The sequence below is a fragment of the Haliotis rubra genome, unplaced genomic scaffold (assembly GCF_003918875.1).
Source record: "Haliotis rubra isolate DU_JTF1 unplaced genomic scaffold, ASM391887v1 Scf82, whole genome shotgun sequence".
NCBI lineage: Eukaryota > Metazoa > Mollusca > Gastropoda > Lepetellida > Haliotidae > Haliotis > Haliotis rubra.
In genome coordinates, this window is record NW_025767546.1 from 2185689 (window position 1) to 2210686 (window position 24998).

At 43.2% G+C, this 24998-nt stretch overlaps 1 protein-coding gene across 1 annotated transcript; it reads right to left on the reverse strand.

Annotated features, from left to right (window-relative positions):
* Window positions 1–414: 414 nt before the first annotated feature.
* On the reverse strand, window positions 415–24804 carry LOC124262074 (multiple epidermal growth factor-like domains protein 10). Its single transcript, XM_046696497.1, has 9 exons — window positions 24662–24804; window positions 21754–21870; window positions 8024–8158; window positions 7288–7431; window positions 6890–7021; window positions 6048–6080; window positions 3546–3624; window positions 1858–2010; window positions 415–1369 (listed from the first exon to the last, which is right to left on the reverse strand). The coding sequence occupies exons 1-9, from the start codon at window positions 24723–24725 to the stop codon at window positions 1150–1152; spliced, it is 1077 nt and encodes a 358-aa protein (XP_046552453.1). The 5' UTR covers window positions 24726–24804; the 3' UTR covers window positions 415–1149.
* Window positions 24805–24998: the final 194 nt, after the last annotated feature.

The window sequence follows — 24998 nt, forward strand, 5'->3', positions numbered from 1 at the left end:
GAGAAGGGTGGAGAGAGAATGATGGAGAGAGAGAAGGGTGGAGAGAAAAATGATGGAGAGAGAAGGGTGGAGAGAGAAGGATGGAGAGAGAAGGGTTTAGAGAGAATGATTGAGAGAGAGAAGAGAGAGAGAGAATGATGAGAGAGAGAAGGGTGGAGAGAGAATGATGGAGAGAGAAGGGTGAGAGAGAGAAGGATGGAGAGAAGGGAGGGGAGAGAAGGATGGAGAGAGAGAAGGATGGAGAGAGAGAAGAGAGAGAAAGATGGAGAGGGAGAAGAGAGAGAAAGATGGAGAGGGAGAAGAGAGAAGGATGGAGCGGGAGAAGAGAGAAAAGGATGGAGAGAGAGAAGGGTGGAGAGGGAGAAGGATGGAGAGATAAGAGAGAAAGAAGGATGGAGAGAGAGAAGGGTGGAGATGGAGAGATAAGAGAGAGAAGGATGGAGAGAGAGAAGGATGGAGAGAGATTGAGGGAGATATAGAGAGGGAGAAGGAGAGATGGAGGGAGCGATGGAGAGAGAGAGTGAGGGAGCGTATATGCTATATTTACAACTATTGTACTACAATTTCCTATCGCAAAAATTGCTCAAACACTGAGCATTATGTAGATATGCTGTATCTCCAATTCACCACCAGTCTGTTTTTCCTGTGACATTCACTGCTAAAGTCAGGCATTAGTTTCCAAGACCCTACAAATCCAGGGTTTTGGCATGGTTTGTACAGTTGTCACCGTGGTAAGTCGGTATAAACTGAGACGGCTTAGCCCTCAAGTCACAGTTTTGAACGGGGCCCAGAATTCGCGAAGTCACCTGAGGTCCCTGGTCGAGATTACACACATTCGGTTCAACATTCGTTGAGAATGTGGTGTGGTTTGTTTCATGGTATTGTTTCTTTTCCATTAGAGCTTTGAAAGCTTCTTCACCACCATCACTGCGCCATTTTATATGGAGACAATCAACATTCATCACTTTTCATCTGCCGATTCAAATATTTTCGCCATGTCTCTAACCTTCATGATTTCCCTCTTACTTATTCACATATACAGGTTCTTTCTCAGAAGCTTGTGAGCACCCACGCGGGTGGTAGCTGTTATCGGAAAACGTCATATTATCGTAGGGTTCGACGTCGGGGCTGCTGACGGCGATTACGTAGTTACTGTTGGTCGAAGCACGGGATATCCTTGTATGCTCTGAGGTGATGGGGGGGAAGGGGTCCTGTACGGGCAAAGGGGGGAGGTGGCAAGCGGGAAACTGGTACTGCTGGCGAGCTGGGCCCAGGATAACTTTTCGTAACTGTAACGGGCAACTTTACATCTCCAGATGAGGAGGTTTCGACGGCTTGCATTACATCTGGACATGTGTTCGAATGGGTCCTGAAATATAGTTGAATATGTATTAACGGTCATAACTGCTGTCTCCGCTGCAATTGGTCAATCAATGCAGACAATTCAAACTGACGGTTCAAAATACAAATATGAGTGAGTGAGTATGTCTTAACACCGCTTTTAGCAATATTCCAGCAATATCACGGCGCGGACACCAGAAATGGGCTTCGCACATTGTACCCATATGGGGAATCGAACCCGCGTCTTCAGCGTGACGAGCGGACGGTTTAAACACTCGGATACCCCACCGCCCCTACAGAGACGATACCTGTCTCATACACATGAACATCGAAATACCATTTCTTGTTTGCGTCACATCTGTCTACCACCGACCATGGTAGCATACTTTCTTTTGCCCGGTACTGTAGCTCTATAGCGCCTTATGGTTATGCCCCTTTGTCAATGCAGGAAACAATGCAGTTTAATGTTTAGTCGAGCTATGAAAGACTGTTATGAAAGTAACATTATGGACTGACCTGTAGTGAGGCTGTGAAGGTTCTGCTTCCTGGTTGGTTGGACAGATCGAGGCAGTGTCAAGGTCAGTTTCCGGGTCTACTTGTGCGAAGCGGGCCTGATCCGAAAGTTTTTTCTGAATATGATGCATTGTCAGCAGTGCGTGTTTCCGTCTTCTGAAACATGAAGTGAGTTAGTGAGTGACGTTTTACCCCGCTTCTAGCAATATTCCAGTAATATCACAACAGGGAACCCAAGAAATGACTTTTCCATATTTTACACATGTGAATCAAACCCTATGAGCAAACCCTAGTACCTTCTGCACTATGGGTGAGTAAGTGAGTATGCTTTTACGCCGCTTTTAGTAATATTTCAGCGATATCATGGCGGGGGACACCAGAAATGTGCTTCACATATTGTACCCGTGTGGAGAATCGAACCTGGGTGGTCGGCGGGACGAGCGAACGCTTTAACCACTAGGCTATCCAAACACCTTCCGCACAATGGAACGTGGGATGAAATTACGCTGGGTCAACATTCCTAGCCTGCCAGTGAGTCCTGCAGTGTTTACAGCCAACATATGTTTAAAAAAGGATCGCCAGTCAATGAAGTATTCCCCCAAAGTTTGGCTCCATTCCCCTCTTTTTAATCATTGCCAGTCGATACATTCAGTTCAGTGAAGAAGAAAATAATGCTGATAAGCATTTTTCAATATCTCAATTGTCAAAAGGCACCACTTCACCAACAGACAGATCTATAAAACCTCTTCCACTGCGAAATATGCAATTGTGGAGTTCTGTTCAGTAAACGCAAACGGGGGCGGACATACAGACAGACAGACAGACATGCTGATTCTACTATATTTTACAATCAAGGGAGATAACAAGGTACAAGCTACACGTGCCTGTTACAGCAGGTTTGTAGTCAGCAACGTCACATCTACACGTGCCTGTTACAGCAGGTTTGTATTCAGCAACGTCACATCTACACGTGCCTGTTACAGCAGCTAGTAGTCAGCAACGTCACAGCTACACGTGCCTGTTACAGCAGGTTTGTAGTCAGCAACGTCACAGCTACACGTGCCTGTTACAGCAGGTTTGTATTCAGCAACGTCACATCTACACGTGCCTGTTACAGAAGCTAGTAGTCAGCAACGTCACAGCTACACGTGCCTGTTACAGCAGGTTTGTAGTCAGCAACGTCACAGCTACACGTGCCTGTTACAGCAGCTAGTAGTCAGCAACGTCACAGCTACACGTGCCTGTTACAGCAGGTTTGTAGTCAGCACTGTCACAGCTACACGTGCCTGTTACAGCAGCTAGTATTCAGCAACGTCACAGCTACACGACCCTGTTACAGCAGGTTTGTAGTCAGCAACGTTACAGCTACACGTGCCTGTTACAGCAGGTTTGTAGTCAGCACTGTCACAGCTACACGTGCCTGTTACAGCAGCTAGCAGTCAGCAACGTCACAGCTACACGTGCCTGTTACAGCAGGTTTGTAGTCAGCACTGTCACAGTTACACGTGCCTGTTACAGCAGGTTTGTAGTCAGCAACGTCACAGCTACACGTGCCTGTTACAGCAGCTAGTAGTCACATGTCACATGCTTGTTTACAGCCACTGCAGTTCACAATATTGCAGCCATTTAGCTGTGGCACAGTATTTCATATGAGCTTGCGGTATTCATAGGTAATAATAGCAATAACTCACTTGTTCTTCCCACAAGCACGGACGATCAGGAAAATGACAACGAGGATCAAAATTAGTGCACAACAACCGACAGAGCCACCTGAAACAGCAATAATGCTCATAGGCCTGAAAACATGTGGTCGAGCCAATCAACAAAACATGGTGAAAAGCCTCTGACGTAATTCTTCTGTCCACCCATCCGACACAACAACACTTGAGGTCGGACGTAGAAAGAATGAGGCCGAAGCAGTTGAAACAAGTGGTTCCAAAGGAAATTGAAAACAAGCATGCCGGGACAATTGCTATTTGCCGAGCCCCCTGAACCCAAAATATTACCAGCCCACTTGAACCAAAAAGTTTGCTCAGTCATTTGAATGACTAACTCGCTCAACCCTCTGAAACAAGAATATTCAACAAGACACCAAAACAAAAATGAATACAGCTGAGTCACCTGAAGGATTATGTTGTGAGTCATCTAAAACAACAATGTTACAGATACACCTGAAACAACATGTTGCCGAGCCACCTGAAAGATTATGTTGTAAGCCATCTAAAATAAACAATACTCCTGCAAGAACAACAGTGCCAAGCTGCCAGCTTGGTAGCGGCGCTACACGAAAGGACATTATCGCCAACTGACCTGAAAGAAATAAAACTGATGAGTCACATGAACAACAGTAACGAAGGACCACTGAACACCTGAACAACAGTAACGCAGGACCACTGAACACCTGAACAACAGTAACGAAGGACCACTGAACACCTGAACAACAGTAACGCAGGACCACTGAACACCTGAACAACAGTAACGCAGGACCACTGAACACCTGAACAACAGTAACGAACAGGACGCAGGACCACTGAACACCTGAACAACAGTAACGCAGGACCACTGAACACCTGAACAACAGTAACGAAGGACCACTGAACACCTGAACAACAGTAACGCAGGACCACTGAACACCTGAACAACAGTAACGCAGGACCACTGAACACCTGAACAACAGTAACGCAGAACCACTGAACACCTGAACAACAGTAACGCAGAACCACTGAACACCTGAACAACAGTAACGCAGGACCACTGAACACCTGAACAACAGTAACGAAGGACCACTGAACACCTGAACAACAGTAACGCAGAACCACTGAACACCTGAACAACAGTAACGCAGAACCACTGAACACCTGAACAACAGTAACGCAGGACCACTGAACACCTGAACAACAGTAACGCAGGACCACTGAACACCTGAACAACAGTAACGCAGAACCACTGAACACCTGAACAACAGTGAAACGCAGAACCACTGAACACCTGAACAACAGTAACGCAGAACCACTGAACACCTGAACAACAGTAACGCAGAACCACTGAACACCTGAACAACAGTAACGCAGAACCACTGAACACCTGAACAACAGTAACGCAGAACCACTGAACACCTGAACAACAGTAACGCAGAACCACTGAACACCTGAACAACAGTAACGCAGAACCACTGAACACCTGAACAACAGTAACGCAGAACCACTGAACACCTGAACAACAGTAACGCAGAACCACTGAACACCTGAACAACAGTAACGCAGGACCACTGAACACCTGAACAACAGTAACGCAGGACCACTGAACACCTGAACAACAGTAACGCAGAACCACTGAACACCTGAACAGTAACGCAGGACCACTGAACACCTGAACAACAGTAACGCAGAACCACTGAACACCTGAACAGTAACGCAGGACCACTGAACACCTGAACAACAGTAACGCAGAACCACTGAACACCTGAACAACAGTAACGCAGGACCACTGAACACCTGAACAACAGTAACGCAGAACCACTGAACACCTGAACAACAGTAACGCAGGACCACTGAACACCTGAACAACAGTAACGCAGAACCACTGAACAACTGAACAACTTTCGGAAAAGGGACGAAACTCTTGACTTGTTATGGACCGGGTAGAGTTTGGGTCGCTTTTTCTGAAAGGTTAGGGAAAATGTCGACTGGAAATGACATGGAATTTGGTATAAATACTAGGGGTGACTATTGAGGGGGAAACAACTATTGCGATAGCGATAGTCTATTGCAACATACTATTTCGACCAACTATTGCAATACTATTGCAATAGTGTGTTTTTTCTCCTTGAATTGTCTCATTTGAAGTCATTTCCCATATGAATGTATAATTTACATTGAACAAAAACGAGCTTAAGTAGTTTCAGTCTCTTTTGATAACTGAAAAGAAACTGGAAATCCAGATCAGGTTTGTTTAAGAGGTAACAGGGGCGGGAAAGCCTAAATCAAATTGAACGAATCAGGTACTTCCTGTATTTTGCGCTGCGCATTTATCAACGGAAGTTACTTACTAAACTATCGATAGTCACATAAAACATCAGTACATCGGTAGTTTTTAGTTTCTGCCATCGATTAATTGCTATTGGACACTCACCAATTGCAATCCATCGATAGTTCGATGCATCGTTACAGCCCTAATAGATAATAGGAGCTTACCTATCACATACTCTTTGAACATCATGTGACCTCCTGAAAATACAAAATACAAAGCACTCTAAGGTGTGAACACGAAGGCTTTACGCTATGTGTTTCTGTTTATTTATTGTTTAACGCCGTATTCAGAATTTGCTCGCTATATGACGGCGGTCCCTCAATTATCGTACCTGGGCCACACAATTCAGTTATTCAGTGAGTGAGTTGAGTTTTACGCTGCACTCAGCAATATTCCAGTTATATGGCGGCGGTCTGTACATAATCGAGTCTGGACCAGACAGTCCAGTGATCAACAGCATGAGCATCGATCAACGCAATTGGTATACGATGATATTAAACAGGTGAGCGAGCCTGACCAGCCGATCCCGTTAGTAGATCGGGATAGAACTTATGATATTTTACGTCATGTATCGATCACAATACACACGACGCCGTTGAAGTTTAAGCAACAATTAAACCAAATCCTGTTTGCAAAAATACAGCATAACAATGTGAAATAGCATTTCAGATGATCTGTACTCATAAATAATAATAAAAATAAATAAATAAATAATGAATAAATAAATAAATAAAGATTTTAAAAAACCAAAAACATGTACAAAGTAAGTGACCCCCCTACAAAATGGGTGATCCTCCCTTGAAATCATCATGACCCCAACCGAGTCATAAATTATGATCAGTCCCTGAGTAAACACCTTCTCCGCACACCAAGAGAAAGTCTTATATAAATGTTATATAGTTCTATAATGTTAGGCGTTTTATCAGTAGATTTCTATGGTTCGTTGCTCAGGACTAACGGCGATACAATGAAGTATTAAGCATTACAGCATCGCCATTGATCTTACCATTTTCGCACTTGTGTCCAAAATAGCCAGCTCGGCACCCTCGTGTACAGTTCCCCCCGGCATCACAATCATTGTCCTTGCAGTTCCGACACAGGTGGTCACAATTAGGCCCAGCGGTTCCAAGGGGACACTCTGAGAACATACAGAATATAGGATACCTGATGGTTTCATTGGTGGGATTGTATCAGTGAGTTTTATAACAATAACTATTACTATGCAAATTATATCATTGAATTAAATTCAGACTATTACACAATCTTTAGGGACAACCACCGTTGTATGGATTTAAAGCCAGTCTCTCTCTCTCTCCCCCCTCTCTCTCTCTCTCTCTCTCTCTCTCTCTGCGGTATGTAAATAAACGAGTCTGGATCAGACAATCCCGTGCTGTTTGTACCTACTTGTTTTGCAGTTGCTACCTATAAACCCATCAAGACATCGGCCAGGACATGTTCCGCTAACAGGGTCGCAGGATATGTTTGGATTCGAGCAATTGCCACAGGGTATCTTACAGTTTGGTCCGTAGTAGCCCTTACGGCAAACCTCTGGCAAAGAGAAGGACATCAATGCAAACACATTACTTCCAGTATGTATGTATGTATGTATGTATGTATGTATGTATGTATGTATGTGTGTGTGTGTGTGTGTGTGTGTGTGTGTGTGTGTGTGTGTGTGTGTGTGTGTGTGTGTGTGTGTGTGTGTGTGTGTGTGTGTGTGTGTCTCTGTGTGTGTGTAGGTACGTATGTATGTGTGTATGTGTATGTACGTGCGTATGTATGTATGTAATTTTGTCTGTAAAGGTAGAAATTCTCTCATTCGCCTTCTTCAAAATGAAAATAGCAGTTATTTATATATGTATGCAAAATATTTTAAGGAAGCGTTTATGCGACGTAGCGAATTGTTATTGTAAATATTTAAATATGTTCTAGTTTTTGTGCACTTCATTCCTTTGTATTGTATTGTACATTGTACATGGGCCTGTGGCCTTTCTACTGAATACAATGTTATATATATTCCAACCCAACAGCCTCTCTGTCTGTGTGTGTGTGTGTGTGTGTGTGTGTGTGTGTGTGTGTGTGTGTGTGTGTGTGTGTGTGTGTGTGTGTGTGTGTGTGTGTGTGTGAGAATAATAAATACCTGTGCACAGAGGAGGCTGCAGCCCACTTATGCATGATTTACAATGACCATCCGGCTTATTGCATGACTTGTTTGAATTCGAGCAGCTTCCACATCTTTCCGAACAGTTGTCGTTCCACCACCCATCTTCGCACTCTGGGGAAATAAAACACCGTTAGAGAGAGTGAGTGAATATAGCTTTAGCATTATTCCACCAAGGTCGGGGAAACCCGAAATGAGCTTCACACATTGTAACCATGCGGAAAATAGAACCCGGGTCTTCGGTGTGATGACTGAACGCTTAAACCACTGGGCTACTACACGCCGTAAGGCGTATTGCACGCATGTGAGGTGAGGTGAAATTGGGTCATATGACGACGTGCATGCGTGTGTATGTGTATGTGCGGCTGCTTGTACTTGCCCAGACTGAAGCTGGTTTTATAGTGTTAGCCATCTGAGATACCATGCCGCAGTGAAGCATGAATATCCAACTCAAACACATTATACTGACTCCGAGCCGACCAGTCCTTGTTGTACCCATTAATGCCGAGCGACAGGCAGGGACCAACAAGTACCATATTTTAACGTCTTTTGGTATGACGCGGTCGGGGATCGACCCCGCGACCTTCCGCTCTCCGGGCGGGCGCTCTAACCACTACACCACGGAGGCGGTCTGCACGCATGTACTATAACTGGATATAACAAAGAACATAGTCCAAGTAATATACTGACCACCGTTTTTCACATCCGGCAGTGCCTAACTAAACCGGTTTTAGAACACTATTCTTCTCATAAATCTTTGTTAGAGCCGGAGTTTTAGATCAGGAATCTACAAAATAAGTTCACAACAGGGCATTGTGTAAATATAGAAGTTGTTTTCATGAATTTAGAATTAATTATTTCCGCCAGTCCAACAGAGCTTTGATTGATAACGAATCAATCTGTAAAAATTGTAATACAGGTGATATTGAAAGTGAATTCAATGAATAGTCGTGTGTACCAAGTATTCAGTTACGAAGTAAATAGCCCAGTCATAATTTATACCAGCATCCGTAAGAGATAAACAAATATTTCCAGTCTGTTAAATTCTAAGAATATTGATGTTATCAAATCTATTGCAATTAGTTAAAATATGTTTTCAATGCAAGAAATGTTACCATCGCCACGTACATTTAATTGTAGCAATTGTATGTGTACTATAGGCCTGTAGACCAGAAAGACTTTTTAAAAAGAGGAATCTGAATCTGTGCCTAACCAAACGATGGTACTATTGATTTCCTTCCTGGAACTTTGAATTAAACCAAGACCTGGTCATCTCCGAGCCAGTATAGCGTAGTGTACAGTGTCGGAGAGGGGACTCCATGTTAAACTTCCACGTGGTATCTATGTGAGTGAATGGTTTTACGCCGCTTATAGCACTATCTTAACAATATAACGGCGGATATCGGTGGTTAGGCTCGCTGACTTGGTTGACACATGTTATGGTATCCCAAATGCGTAGAGTAATGCTCATGCTTGTTGATCACTTGATTGTCTGGTGCAGACTCGATTATGTACAGACCGCCGCCATATAACTGGAATAATCCTGAGTGCAGCGTAAAACTAAATTCACTCACTCATTCATGGCAATGGTGTGTTATAACTGTTGTGACCGAAACAAAGGGGTGAAATGGATAGTTCAACTATCCGTTTAAATGACTATGAGGAGAGCTGAAGATTTGGGATTTAATTTTGTTTAGCTAACAGTCAAAATTGCTTGCGTCACCCGGAGACGTTGATTGTGCTTGTTATCCGTAGTATGCTGAATGAAATAGGCAGTAAGTCCGTTTTGTTTCAGCCGTGGTCGCATCTTACGGTCATGAACGTTGTGGACCGTCCCCCGCCGTGATATTGCTGGAATATTGCTAAATGCGTCGCAAAACCATATTCACTCACTCACTCATTTGAACGTAGTTCACCGTGATTGAAGCAGGCTGGAAGTAGAAGTAAACCGTAGTTTTATCGTAGTGCCATGTTACCACGGTGTGCTACGGTCACAACCCAACGATGCAGTAGAGCCAATTATGGTCTACTAGGGAGAACTATGGTCAACCACGTTCAAACTGATGGTCTTGTCATTCAAGCTAAACGTAGAGATATTTTGAATATGAGGCGCGTCGCAAGCCATTTTTTTCGTGTAAGCCCGATGGGGTGCAAAGATATATATTTAGATAGTATTGAGGGCTTGCCTAACCTTTTTAGCAACAATCATGTGTAAGCCCAGGCTTTTTTTCATAATAATAGGTACGCCCCTGAACATGTTGAAATGTTTTTGGTGTAACCACGGCCAAATCATTGGTTTGCTGAAGTTCAAAGTACGGTCATAACTATGGTGATCTACGTTGAAGTACGTTTGAATACGTCTAACTACGTTTAACTAAGGTCAAGTACGGTCTACTAGGTTCATCCCCCACTATGGTCAACTACGTGCGTGTCCGTACGATGTGACCGCTGCTTTAGAGCGAGCCTCGTCGGTATGGCTGCTTTGTGTTTGCGATGAAAGTCAATGTCCGCCTGAATTCGACATAGCTCCAGCTGTTTTTATAGATCCGATACTTTTGTGTATTCGTATCTAATACGCTGGAATGTCTATATTGCAGTGTATCCATATCGCTGATGACTGAAACTGCTCTTAGCGAGTCTGATGGGATCACTTCCGGTACTTCCGGTACTTCCGGTACTTCCGGTATAAGTTTGAGAGCATGAGGAAAACATAATGAGAAAACAAATCCGATAGGCGGATCCAGAGTTGCACCCTCTCTTTTGTCCTGAAATTTTATTAAATGACCATTGAAACTCGCGTGAAAATGAAGTGTGCACACCCCCTTTCTCAAAAAACTGTATCCGCCCCTGAATCCCACATATAAATGTACATATTAATATTATTAGAAAATACAGTTATCAGCTTATGATCGTCTCTGAGTTTGTTTGTTTGTTTGTTGTTTAACGGTGCACTGATTTTCCATCAACTGGGTCACGATGACATGTGAGTAACAAGTCGGCAAGCCTACCGACCCGACCCTGTAAGCCGCCTCTTATCACAAGTATGGGTTGGTGAAGATAAGTTCTAACCCGGATCTTCACAGGTTTCTATCTGAGTGGGGCCTACAGTAATACAATGACATTGTGTGCTGAAACAACACATTGCTTGTTGTAAAACCACGAGGCATTGTCTATGTAATGAACAAAAATGTGAAACTAGTAAAACGCAAATATACTCTGCAAAAAAAGAAACGCACAGGTGAAAACTCAGGAATGTAAACACTTTATTTTGTTTCCAAATAAAACTTTAACTAATGATCGCACGAACGTAAAATTTCACATGGATGTTGTCAAGAGTCAGCTTTACAACATGCAGCTATCATTTGTCTCTGAAACCATTGCACCGGGCGTACAGATGGCGTGGAGGTCAGTACCTGTTGTGACCACCTCGAGCTTGCAACACAGCTTGGCACCTCCTGTCCATGGACATGATCAGTCTTTGAATCCGTGCTTGGGGGATCCTCCTCCATTCCTCCTGCAAGGCTTTAGACAGTTGTTGCAACGTTTGGGGTTGAGGCTGACGACGTCGAACGCGTTTCCCAAGCTGGTCCCACAAATGCTCTATTGGGTTCAAATCGGGGGATTTTGAAGGCCAGGGAAGAACTGTGATGTTCTGATTCGTCAGGTAGTCCATCGTGATGCGAGCCACGTGCGGTCTGGCGTTGTCCTGTTGGAAAACGTGACGTTGAGGGTTGATGACAGGTAAAGATGACGTTGCAGAATTTCATCCCTGTAACGAATTGCAGTCAGGTTACCACGGACGTGCACCAAGTCACTTCTCCCGTTGTAAGAAATGGCCCCCCATACCATCACACTTCCCCCTCCAAATCTGTCCGCTTCAACTACACAATTACGGGCGTAACGTTCGTTTCTCCGTCTATAGACCCTCGTCCTACCATCGTGTCTTTGAAGTTGGAAACGAGATTCGTCGCTGAACCAAATTCGCTGCCAATGTCTCCAATTCCATCTCTGGACGTTCCTGCACCATCGAACACGTGCCAGGCGATGATGAGGTCGTAGTGTGCATCCTACGTGAGGTCGTCGAGGGCGTATCCCGTGCTGTCTGAGGCGATTTCTGATGGTCTGGGCGGAGACGCGGCGAAGACCTGGGACGTTTTCTGCTGTTTGTGTTGCTGGGACGGCCCGGTTACGTAAATGGAACACCCGGATGTAGCGGTCCTGTGCAGCATTGGTTACCCGTGGTCTACCACTCCGAGGTCGGTCGCGGGTCGAGCCCAGTTGATTGTAGCGCCTCCATAAACGGGAAATTGTTGTGTGATGCACGTTGAAGTGTCTTGCAACTGATGACTGAGATTCGCCAGCCTCAAGACGTCCGATGGCGATGTTCGGTCAGCTTCGCTAAGTCGTGGCATGTTGAATTCGTCAGTAAACTGGCGTTGAAAGTGAATTGAACACGTTAAACTGCCTTCCTCATATACCCTACACACTGGTGCATAGGTGAAGCAACTTTCACGTGCATATCGTTCGAAGTGTCATTTACACGTGAAAATTTCATGATATTTTCAAAAACCATCATCAAACAACAATATTTCATGAAATGGTGTGTTTGAGCGATACTTAATGGATATGAACAAGTATACATTATGTTTGGTTAAAGTAACCGGGTTTTGTTTGCATAGAAATAAAATAAAGTTAATTTTAAATTTCATTATCACCTGTGCGTTTCTTTTTTTGCAGAGTATATTATGGATGACAAATTCTTTATTGTATGTCACAACGTTTCTGGGTCTAGTCCTTGCCCCTTCGTCAGGTGAATTGTAACAAGCAAGATACATCTATGAGTATATATACTACATGTACAAGAAGCCAGTGTTGCATGTATATAAACTCTGTCAAAAAAGAAACGCAACCCCTGTCCTCAGATATGAAAAATTCGTTTGAATGAAGTTATTGCTTCCAAACTAAATGTTATTCGAATGTATTGAAATTATACACGTAATTAATGAAGATTACCATCCAAACAACTGCATTTGTACGCATAAGTGTATTTTATTGCTTATTCCGTCACAACGCATGAAATGACCCTCATGGTGACTTCGCACAAAAAAAACACATGCAAATCATGAAAATGGCAGTTAATGTAGAGGTGTATAAAGCCCATGTGCTTTCGTATTATATTCATTCATTTGTCGCATGAAAAGCTGTGTGAAAAATGCCACGATTGAGTGCTGCCGACCGAAATATCGCCATTGGTCGTGTTCAAGCCGGAGAAAGTTTTGGAACTGTTGCACGGCACCTAAATGTTCACAAAACAACGATATCCCGACTTTGGAGCCGCTACAACAACTTCAATTTGACCAACGATCGCCCGAGAAGTGGAAGGCCAAGAATCACGACCCCCCCTTCAAGATCGGTACATCCGGGTCCATCACCTGCGTAATCGGCATGCCCTACCAACCGTGACTGCCACACAAATACCAGGTTTGAGGAGAGTGTCAGCTCAAACGATTAGGAACCGTCTGAAAGAAGCGGGTTTACGTGCCTGTAGACCAGTTGTTGGACCTGTACTACGCCCCCTACATCTCCGCCGACGACTCAGGTGGTGCAACAACGTAAGGATATGGACTTTACAAAACTGGAGGCGCATCTGGTTTTCTGATGAATCACGTTTTCTTTTGCAACATCACGACGGAAGAAAACGTGTGTATAGGAGACGTCATGAACGTTTTGCGCCCATCTGCGTCCGACAGGGGGACAGATTTGGCGGAGAAAGCGTTATGGTTTGGGGATCCATCTCATACAACCAGAAATCAGACTTGGTGATCGTTGAAGGGAACCTGACAGCCCAACGTTACATCAACCACGTATTACAGCCTCACCTTCTCCCGATTATTGACCAACAGACACAGATTTTTCAACGGGACAACGCCCGGCCTCATACTGCACGTGCAACAATGAACTTTCTGCAGAATTCCAACGTCAATGTCTTGCCATAGCCCTCTAAATCACCAGACCTCAACCCTATTGAACACCTGTGGGATACTCTGGGTCGACGCGTACGTCAACGTCAGCCGCCGCCACAGACGCTGCAACAGCTCGGCGTAGCACTGCAGGAGGAGTGGAGAGCCATTCCCCAGGAAAGAATCCGGCGTCTTATCCGTTCTTGTCCAAGGAGATGCCGTGCAGTGATTGCAGCTCGTGGTGCTCATACGAGATACTGAGAAAGACGCCCCCCTGGTGACAAACTGGTGTCTGTGAGATGACTTTTGAAATGACAATTTTAAACATGCCCATCTTGGTTATTATTCTGCCAAATTTCAGACTTCTGTCTTAAATAATAAAAATGCTGTGTCGTCTTAAAACTTCAGATCAAAATCTCTAAAATACAGGGGTTGCGTTTCTTTTTTGACAGAGTTTACAATAAATTTGATACGAAACGGGAGATGACAGAGTGATGGGCATTGTTTCTACAAGAGAAGAGTTTATACAAATGATTAGCAGATGTGGGTAGAAGCCAGTAATGAGCTAATTGACTTCCCAGGCACTGGGGTGGTACGGTCTACTCCCATTTGTGAGAACTCCCAGTTGTGAGATTCCCAGTTATGAGACAGTGGAGTAGGTAATTAACAACGAAAACACACCATACTCCCCCTGTCTGATAGAATGGATTAACCCTAGCTAATTACTGATTTGCTATGTAACTGAATCTTGTGGAGGTAACTTAATGAAACTTTATAAGATAAATTGATTAGCATACTCAGGTAAATGTCTTTAAAAATTAAATATTTTGTGTAGGTAACTTCGTGATCATTTGAAAGAGAAATTAATTTACCTACTCAGATTTACTCCGTCTCCGAAACTACAAGCTAAAGTTTAAGAAATAACTCTGAAATACAAGGAATTTACAGTCGAACTGCCTGTAATGCGAAATCCTTTTTAACCGACACAATAAATTTATGGAATGCCCTACCAAATTCCAAAGAGTCATGTAGTCTCACAGAATTTTAAAACCTAATTACAAATACCGAAAACAAGATTTATATTGACCTTAATTATGGCTCTTGTTTTTGTCAAATCTTTCACTGCCGCCTCAGGCTCGGATCTATAGCGACCTAAACGCCGATAGGTATAACAGACATTTAATAGACAGTCCATGTTGCTCTTGTCGATATCATAGTGAAAACGCCCTACACTATTTTCTCACTTGATAAGAACTAATATGTAATTTCCACTACCCGATATAACCTAGATACCATTTTGAACGGAAACAAAGAATTTACTCCTTGTGTAAACCAGAAAATAGTTGAATCCATCCACGATTATATCATCAAGACACAACGCTTCAAATTGTCTCAGGAAATACTGAAATTAACTCAACAACCTTCTCATGATTGATTTATATTCCTACAATAGCTTGTTAGACACACACACCTGGAACTCTCTCATTATGACTACTTATAGAATAGTTGTATTTGATGTAATCTGTATATATTAATATGTACTTAAAAATATATTTATGCAATAGTCAATATCGATGACGTCACATCCTCCATTTCATTTTGTATATTATGTTGCATGGGAGCGGTGTTAACATTAGCAGTAATGCTTGTTCACCAATCCCAATTCATTTTCATAAATAATAATAAAATATGTTTAAACCAAAATGACTTTCAAACTTCAGAAATAGTCAATAAATATGTGTTATCATAATTACATATTCTTCTGAATAAATAAAATATTTCAATGAACTATTTCTTCTGTGTAAATATAATCTTTGATAATCTATTTCATTAATCAACTCATCAATGAACTATGCCTCCTGTGGGTAGCGGGCTGGGCTGATCCCACTTTCATTGTAGGGATGTGGAAATGCCACCTATGTGCACTGAACCATTAATTAATGTGTCTCACAACTGGGAGTTCTCACAAATGGGAGGACACCGGAGGTACACTCCTTGATCCCAGTTCAGCTGCGGTTGTAACTGTCTTATTTTTAAAGACTCTAATAGTTTGCGCTTGCGCCAATCAGGGACATTTGTGGTTAATATGGTTGATTGTTGCCAGTCAATGGAGTGGGTAGGGTTTTTGACGATGTGTTCTGAGGGAGCTGATTTTTGGTCCATTCTTTGTACACATGGTTTTGTGCTCCTTCAGTCGTATGTCAAATGGGCGGGATGTTTCACCTATGTATGTGAAGCCACAATCACAGTGTATATGCACCCCCTGGATGAAATATCTGTGACTTTACGAGGGCTATCAAAAAGTAATGAGCCTAACTATATTCTCGGCGTCCAATGTTTGAAGACCTCCCATTTTATTACGAAGCAACAATTAGCAAAGCTATGTCCAAAATTTCACACACGTTGGTACTGACTGACTGAGTATGGTTTTACGCCGCTTTTAGCAATATTCCAGCAACATCACGGCGGGGGACACCAGAAATGGGCTTCACAAACTGTACCAATGTGGGGATTCGAACCCAGGTCTTCGGCGTGACGAGCCAACGCTTTCACCACTAGGCTACTCCACCGCCCACATATGTGGGTAATGTGGTTAACGAAATATAAGTCATCACAACACATTGGGGTCTAATATTTGTAAAGTAATTGTAGAAAATTAATTAGTGAAAATTCACAGTGTCTCCAAAACAAGCTCTTTAAGTAAACATGAAGGGGGTAGTCCCTTTAACAAGCGATTGTAGTTTCAAATTGCTTTTTTATGGCACTTTAATATCTAAGTTTGATTCTAGCGGACTTCTACCTATCTCAAACACACAAAATGTTTCTTGCATATTTTGTTTCCCGAAGTTTGTGATGCGTTTATTGCAGATTTTGCGGTTTGTGGGGTACCAAGATAACAAGTCAAACAAAATGAGGACCCTGAGGCTGGAACATAGCAAAACCAATTTGCTTCAGGTTGACAGATAATACATGTATGTAGTAAAATAAAACATAAAAACAGCTGCATGAGTATTATTTTCTTGGTGAGACTCACTATTTATTATTATTATTATTATTATAGGATATTTATATAGCGCACATATCCACGCACTAGTGCATGCTCATGGCGCTGGTATTTTTTTTCCCTCGATGATTGGATGTCAATCTCAACGGCACATCGCATTATCAATCTCAACTCCCTGGGGAGTATACAACTCTTGCAGCAACTAGGCGCACCGAGTTATTGTGGCTTTCTCATCCTAACGAGGTACTTTTCATATGTCCGAAACATACCGATATAGAACAAAAGTAAAAGGATAAACCTGGTTTATGGACGTAATGAACGTACACAACAACAGGATTAGGTATTGAGGGGCGCTTGGCACCCTGACCAGTCCACAGTAACAGGATGGGGTCAATTTTTTATTTCATGAGGAGTCAGTATTGGAGCTTGTTCAGTACCTCTCGCATTCACAACAGCAAGGCAACGTTGTCTCATTGACTGCCTGACACCCGTGAACACAGCGTTAGGCAACCTGCGCCATTGCTGTACCAACATGGCGCCCAGTTCTTGAACATTCTGGGGTTGACGTCTCAAAGCACGAAGACATTCTAAGAGCATTAGACGATCACAATAGCCACTCAATGACGTCTATACCAGCATTTTGCAGGATATTTATCCTTCTGCCGACGCAGTTGTGCCCTGCGCAGAAGTTCATTAAGGTTGTTCTGTGTCAGAATCGGCCAAACACAGGGGCACGAATTCGAAGATGGGCAGCGCGCAAGCGGTTTCATTTGGTCTTGGCAGTTTAGCGACCCCAAAACAGTGCATTACTGGTTGACGTTGCGGTCGTAAAACGATAACGCAAATGAAGAAGCCAAGTTTGATTGTCCTCGGCATGTGACGTCACATGTGGCCATCCTGACCTGGGGCGATCAGATGTCGTACCCGTTTGATGCACATGTGATCCTCAGGTTGTGAATTGTCCGTCTACTGCATGGCATGGCACTTGCAACAGTCACAACTTAGACTGGCAAGCCTGGAGCATGTCAATTGCAGTTCACGTTCAACATCTCACAAGCACATGCTACGTTGTGGTTAGGCACAAGAGCATGTGGTCACGCGATCCCGCACACGTACAGCGTCGCGTTTTCACAAAAGGGCGTGCTGTATGCATTATGATATTAACTATATTACCATATACTCACCATTTTCAGTATACTTCATTTCTTTAAGAGTGGAGTTTCTTTTTTTGTTCAGGATATTACTATCTGATGCGAGATCTCTTCACTAACTTTTTGAAGAATAAATCTGCACCAGAAGTCAAATGTGTAATATCTCGTAGTGGGTGATGGGATAGCCTAGTGGTTAACGCGATCGCTGTTTACAAAGAAGACCCGGGTTCGAATCCCGATATCGGTACTACGTATGAAGCCCATTTCCGATGTCCCCAACCGCAAAGAATATTGCTAAACAGGCGCAAAATCATACTCGCTTACTTCATCCAGTAGAGGTACACACATACAAACTGATTTGAGCAAAGATATTTGTGCTAAGAATTTTTAATTTTGTGTAAAGGTCATGACCCTAATATGGGAGATTTAATTCCACAATGAAATGATACTCAATAAGGGCATTCTGTTTCTTCTTCAAGTCTTCACTGAATTTGTATCTATCCAAGTCTTCACTGCACCTCTATCTATCCAAGTCTTCACTGAATTTGTATCTATCCAAGTCTTCACTGCACCTCTATCTATCCAAGTCTTCACTGAATTTATATCTATTCAAGGCTTCACTGCACCTGTATCTATCAAAGTCTTCAATGCACCTGTATCTATCCAAGTCTTTACTGCACCTGTTTCTGTTCAAGTCTACACTGCCCCTATCTATCCAAGTCTTCACTGCACTTGTACCTATCCAAGTCTTCACTGAATCTGTATCTATTCAAGTCTACACTGCACCTGTATCTATCCAAGTCTTCACTGCATCTGTATCGATCCAAGTCTTCACTGCACCTCTATCTATCCAAGTCTTCACTGAATTTGTATCTATTCAAGGCTTCACTGCGCATCTATCTATCCAAGTTTTCGCTGCATCTGTATCAATCCAAGTCTTCAATGGACCTCTATCTATCCAAGTCTTCACTGCATCTGTATCTATCCAAGTCTTCACTGTACCTCTATCTATCCAAGTCTTCACTGCATCTGTATCTATCCAAGTCTTCACTGCCTCTATCTATCAAGTCTTCACTGCACCTGTATCTATCCAAGTCTTCACTGAATTTGTATCTACTCAAGTCTTCACTGCGCCTCTATCTAGCCAAGTCTTCACTGTACCTGTATCTATCCAAGTCTTCACTGCCTCTATCTATCCAAGTCTTCACTGAATCTGTATCTATTCAAGTCTACACTGCATCTGTATCTATCCAAGTCTTCACTGCATTTGTATCTATCCAAGTCTTCACTGCATTTGTATCTATCCAAGTCTTCACTGCCTCTATCTATCCAAGTCTTCACTGCATCTGTATCTATCCAAGTCTTCACTGCATCTGTATCAATCGAAGTCTTCAATGGACCTCTATCTATCCAAGTCTTCACTGCATCTGTATCTATTCAAGTCTTCACTGCACCTCTATCTATACAAGTCTTCACTGCATCTGTATCTATCCAAGTCTTCACTGCACCTGTATCTATCCAAGTCTTCACTGCATTTGTATCTACTCAAGTCTTCACTTCGCCTCTATCTAGCCAAGTCTTCACTGCACCTGTATCTAGCCAAGTCTTCACTGCACCTGTATCTATCCAAGTCTTCACTGCACCTGTATCTATCCAAGTCTTCACTGAATTTGTATCTACTCAAGTCTTCACTTGGCCTCTATCTAGCCAAGTCTTCACTGCACCTGTATCTATCCAAGTCTTCACTGCACCTGTATCTAGTCAAGTCTTCACTGAATTTGTATCTACTCAAGTCTTCACTGCGCCTGTATCTATCCAAGTCTTCACTGCACCTGTATCTATCCAAGTCTTCACTGCACCTGTATCTATCCAAGTCTTCACTGCATCTGTATCTACTCAAGACTTCACTGCGCCTCTTTATAGCCAAGTCTTCACTGCACCTGTATCTAGCCAAATCTTCACTGCACCTGTATCTATCCAAGTCTTCACTGTACCTCTATCTAGCCAGGTCTTCTCTGCATCTGTATCTATCCAAGTCTTCACTGTACCTGTATCTATCCAAGTCTTCACTGCATCTGCATCTACTCAAGTCTTCACTGCCTCTATCTATCCAAGTCTTCACTGCACCTGTATCTATCCAAGTCTTTACTGAATTTGTATCTATTCAGATCTTCACTGCACCTTTATCTATCCAAGTCTTCACTGAATCTGTATCTATTCAAGTCCACACTGCACCTGTATCTATCCAAGTCTTCACTGCACCTCTATCTATCCAAGTCTTCACTGCACCTGTATCTATCCAAGTCTTTACTGAATTTGTATCTATCCAAGTCTTCACTGCATCTGTATCTATCCAAGTCTCCACTGCACCTGTATCTATCCAAGTCTTCACTGCACCTGTATCTATCCAAGTCTTCACTGCATCTGTATCTATTCAAATCTTCACTGCACTTGTATCTATCCAAGTCTTCACTGCACCTCTATCTATCCAAGTCTTCACTGCATCTGTATCTATTCAAATCTTCACTGCACTTGTATCTATCCAAGTCTTCACTGCACCTGTATCTATCCAAGTCTTCACTGCATCTGTATCTATTCAAGTCTTCACTGCACTTGTATCTATCCAAGTCTTCACTGCACCTGTATCTATCCAAGTCTTCACTGCACCTGTATCTATCCAAGTCTTCACTGAATTTGTATCTACAAGTCTGCGCCTCTACTGCACCTGTATCTATCCAAGTCTTCACTGCACCTGTATCTATCAAGTCTTCACTATGTATCTACTCAAGTCTTCACTGCACCTCTATCTAGCCAAGTCTTCACTGCACCTGTATCTACTGAATTTGTATCTATCCAAGTCTTCACTGCATCTGTATCTATCCAAGTCTCCACTGCACCTGTATCTATCTGCATCTTCACTGCACCTGTATCTATCCAAGTCTTCACTGCATCTGTATCTATTCAAATCAAGTCTTCACTGCACCTGTATCTATCCAAGTCTTCTGAATTTGTATCAGATCTTCACTCTTTATCTATCCAAGTCTTCACTGCATCTGTATCTATTCAAATCTTCACTGCACTTGTATCTATCCAAGTCTTCACTGCACCTGTATCTATCCAAGTCTTCACTGCACCTGTATCTATCCAAATCTTCACTGCACCTGTATCTATCCAAGTCTTCACTGCATCTGTATCTATTCAAATCTTCACTGCATCTCTATCCAAGTCTTCACTGCACCTGTATCTATCCAAGTCTTCACTGCACCTGCATCTATCCAAATCTTCACTGCATCTGCATCTATTGAAGTCTTCACTGCATCTGTATCTGTCCACGTTTTACTACACCTGTATCTGCATGAGTATTCACTGCATCTGTGTATATATATACGAGTCATCATTGCATCTGGTTAAACCATATATACTCATGCCAATAATGGTTGTCACCACCCTCCCCACCCCAACCTCCCACACACACACACACCCTCTCCAATTAAAAAAATTGAAGGGGGTGACAACCATTATTGGCATGAGTATATGTGTAGCTTGACCCAGCGATAACTTACAGTTAGACATGCAAAAGCGCATACAACCTACCTTTGCACGAAGGCAACTTAAAGTGAGCTTTGCATCCCGATAAACAATGTCCAGTTTTGTTGTTACAGGTTCCGCTATAACACTGACCACAAGGCTGACAGCCTGGACCATAGCAATCTGAAATATATAACGATCCGAATTAACTTTATGCTTGCAAGAAATACAAGGGGAATGTTAGATGTTCGAGAGAGATTGACGCGTATAAGGTATGGAGGTTTCATTTACAAACCGGCGACCGAGAGATACTTTACCACTCTAGAAGTATAATCACAAGGACTTAAAGCACATCTTGAAACTAAATCAATACAAGACACATTGTCCAAACACAACAATGCTGTATGCAGAAAGTTTGGTTTTGGAGAAAATGCGACAAAGTGAAAAGATGCATTGCCGCATTGCTAGAGTGACTTCTGGTTTAATGGACATTAATAAAGCGCCTGTTTCAACACACTTGTACATACTCAAAGCGCTGATACATTATTACCCCGGATAATCCAAAGAAGGTTATAGCCACATAACTTATCCCACCGGGTACCCATTTTCTACTGGGTGAACAGAGGCGGTTTTGAACAAACTCACTTGCCCAAGGCGAGACCACATGTATCACATGTGCTTTGTTGTGGGGCAGGACTGGAGTCCTAGAAAAACTCAGGAGTCAAACGGCCACACACCGTCACCCATCCAAGAATTCTCCGCGCCCAACGTTGCTTAACTTCAACTGATTTTGTGACCTGAGCTCTATGCACAGGACCATAAACCACAACAAGAAGTAATTTCAGCAGTTTTAGACGTGTGTGCCCATTGTCCATTACGCTGAGAGCTTTTTTTTCTGCCCTTCCTCATTTCGGACATTTGGGGGGCGGTGGGTAGCCTAGTGGTTAAAGCATTGGCTGGTCACGCCGAAGACCCGGGTTCGAATCCCCACATTGGCACAATGTGTGAAGCCCATTTCTGGTGTCCCCCGCCGTGATGTTGCTGGAATATTGGTAAAAGCGGCGTAAAACCAAACTCGGATATTTGGCATTCGTTGCGATGTTGATCTTTGAAATACAATTTACCTTTGCATTTTTGGACTGAATGTATAAAGCTATAACTCCCACGAGAGTTGAATATCTGCCTCAGAGAAAGACACACGACGAGGGAGGAAATATGCTGTCTGCTGTTATCATCTCGGACCATGTAGGTCACATCCGGTCTGTCGACGACTCAACAATACAGGACACTTAGAAACCAGCATCCTTGTCTCAAACCCAGCGCTATGTGAGTCGGTTTATGAACAGTATGTCAGTAATATCTCTACCGGGGTTAAGTGGTAAAAGCGTCGTTCGCTCGTCGCGCTAGAAGTACGGGCTTTGTTTGTGGGTGTAATGTACGAATCCCTTTTCTGGTGTCCCCCGGGATTGCTGGAATATTGCTAAAAGCGGTGTAAAACATCACTCACTCACTCACTCGATACACTTCAACTTCAACAACCTTGGGGTGCTGCTTCTCCCATTTGGGAGGTACATCTGGCTCGCCGTCTCAGCCCTCACTGGGGTGAGTGGGTGAGTTTTACGCCGCTTTTAGCAATATTCCAGCAGTGTCACGGTAGGGTCACCAGAAATGGGCTTCACACATTGTACCCATGTAGTGAACCGAACCTGGGCCTTCGGCCTGGCGAGCGAACACTTAAAGCACTGGGTTAGTCCTAGCATCATTCGTGAATTCCTAAACCAGGAAATACAAGACACTACCCTGCAACACTGAACTTGAGTAAACAATAGAACTGTATCAAGTGAGTGAGTATGAGTGAGTGAGTGAGTGGGTACTGTGTAGTAGCTATTCGATTCAAGTCATGTTTTTTGTTCTACAGTATATTAAACACAATAACAATGATGTTAACAATCACTAAAAATGATATCCGTCAAATATCACATGCAAGGGTAAAAGTGAGTGAGTTGAGTTTTACGCCGCACTCAGCAATATTCCAGCTATATGGCGGCGGTCTGTAAATAATCGAGTCTGGACCGGACAATCCAGTGATCAACAGCATGACCATCGATCGCCGCAACTGGGAACCGATGACAAATGTCAACCAAGCCAGCGAGCCTGACCACCCGATCCCGGCCGTTAGTCGCCTCTTACGACAAGCATGGGTTGCTGAAGATTCATTCTAACTGAGATGCAAACTACTAGATTATATTCTGCAGTTTGATTTCTTTTAAATATGCTACAATTAACTAGTAACAAACTGTTCTAAAACGATCGGATAAGACAGGAACATCATAATGAAAAAGATTCCTGATGTGTGCAAAACCAACACATTGAAGCCAATATAATTGCAACTGGTCTACGCCATGGGACGCATAGGGGTGGATCGTCTCCTTCCAATGAAGGGGCGTTGGGGTAGCCCTGGGGTTAAAGCGTTCGCCCGTCACGCCGAAGGTCCGGGTTCGATTTCTGGTGTCCCCTGCCGTGATATTACTGGAATATTGCTAAAGCGGCGAAAAAATCCCACTCACTCACTCACTCACACTCACACACTCACTGCCACATGGATATATTTTACTTCCTATCATCAAAGGGCTGACAACAGTGAAAATGACAGCTGTAATCGATAACATGAAATTCAGGTTCACCAATATTTACATCATAAAGTCTGTGAAATAATTTCACATCATGAATCATCTCGAACCATGCGTGACTCTGTTACTTCGATTTATCCGGACATTCGAGGTTGCGAGACATGAACATCAACGCAAAAGCTAGCGGTATTTTGTATCATTGAACAGACGGGAACGGAGATTTAACAACTTCCTGGTCATCCTTGAAATGTATCCGACAGCCATTATGAAATATATTCATGCACTAGAGCCATCGTACATAGTGACGCATGACATGAAAAGAACAAGTCTAGTATATCACTAACCTTCCCCAGAACACCCGGCGATGAAGATCGCCAACAGCAAACACGAAGCGACGAAGGAGAACATGGAGTTTGTATTCCTGTGTTCTCGTGCACGCGTCGTCCACACTCAGACCTGGTTATGAAATACTCAACCCGGAACGGGAACCCGTTGAGTCAGCAAGTGGTTGCCGATTGGTCATGAGCATTTCTAGGAAAAGATGAATATTTATGTAGCACATCCTTTGTGAAGTTTAGTTGGGTGGTGTTCCATTTTGTTTTATCTCTCACTTGCCATTCGTAGGAGTGACCTGTTGACTGTAGGGCGTTTTCAGAAAGATGCGGAAACTATTCCACGTTG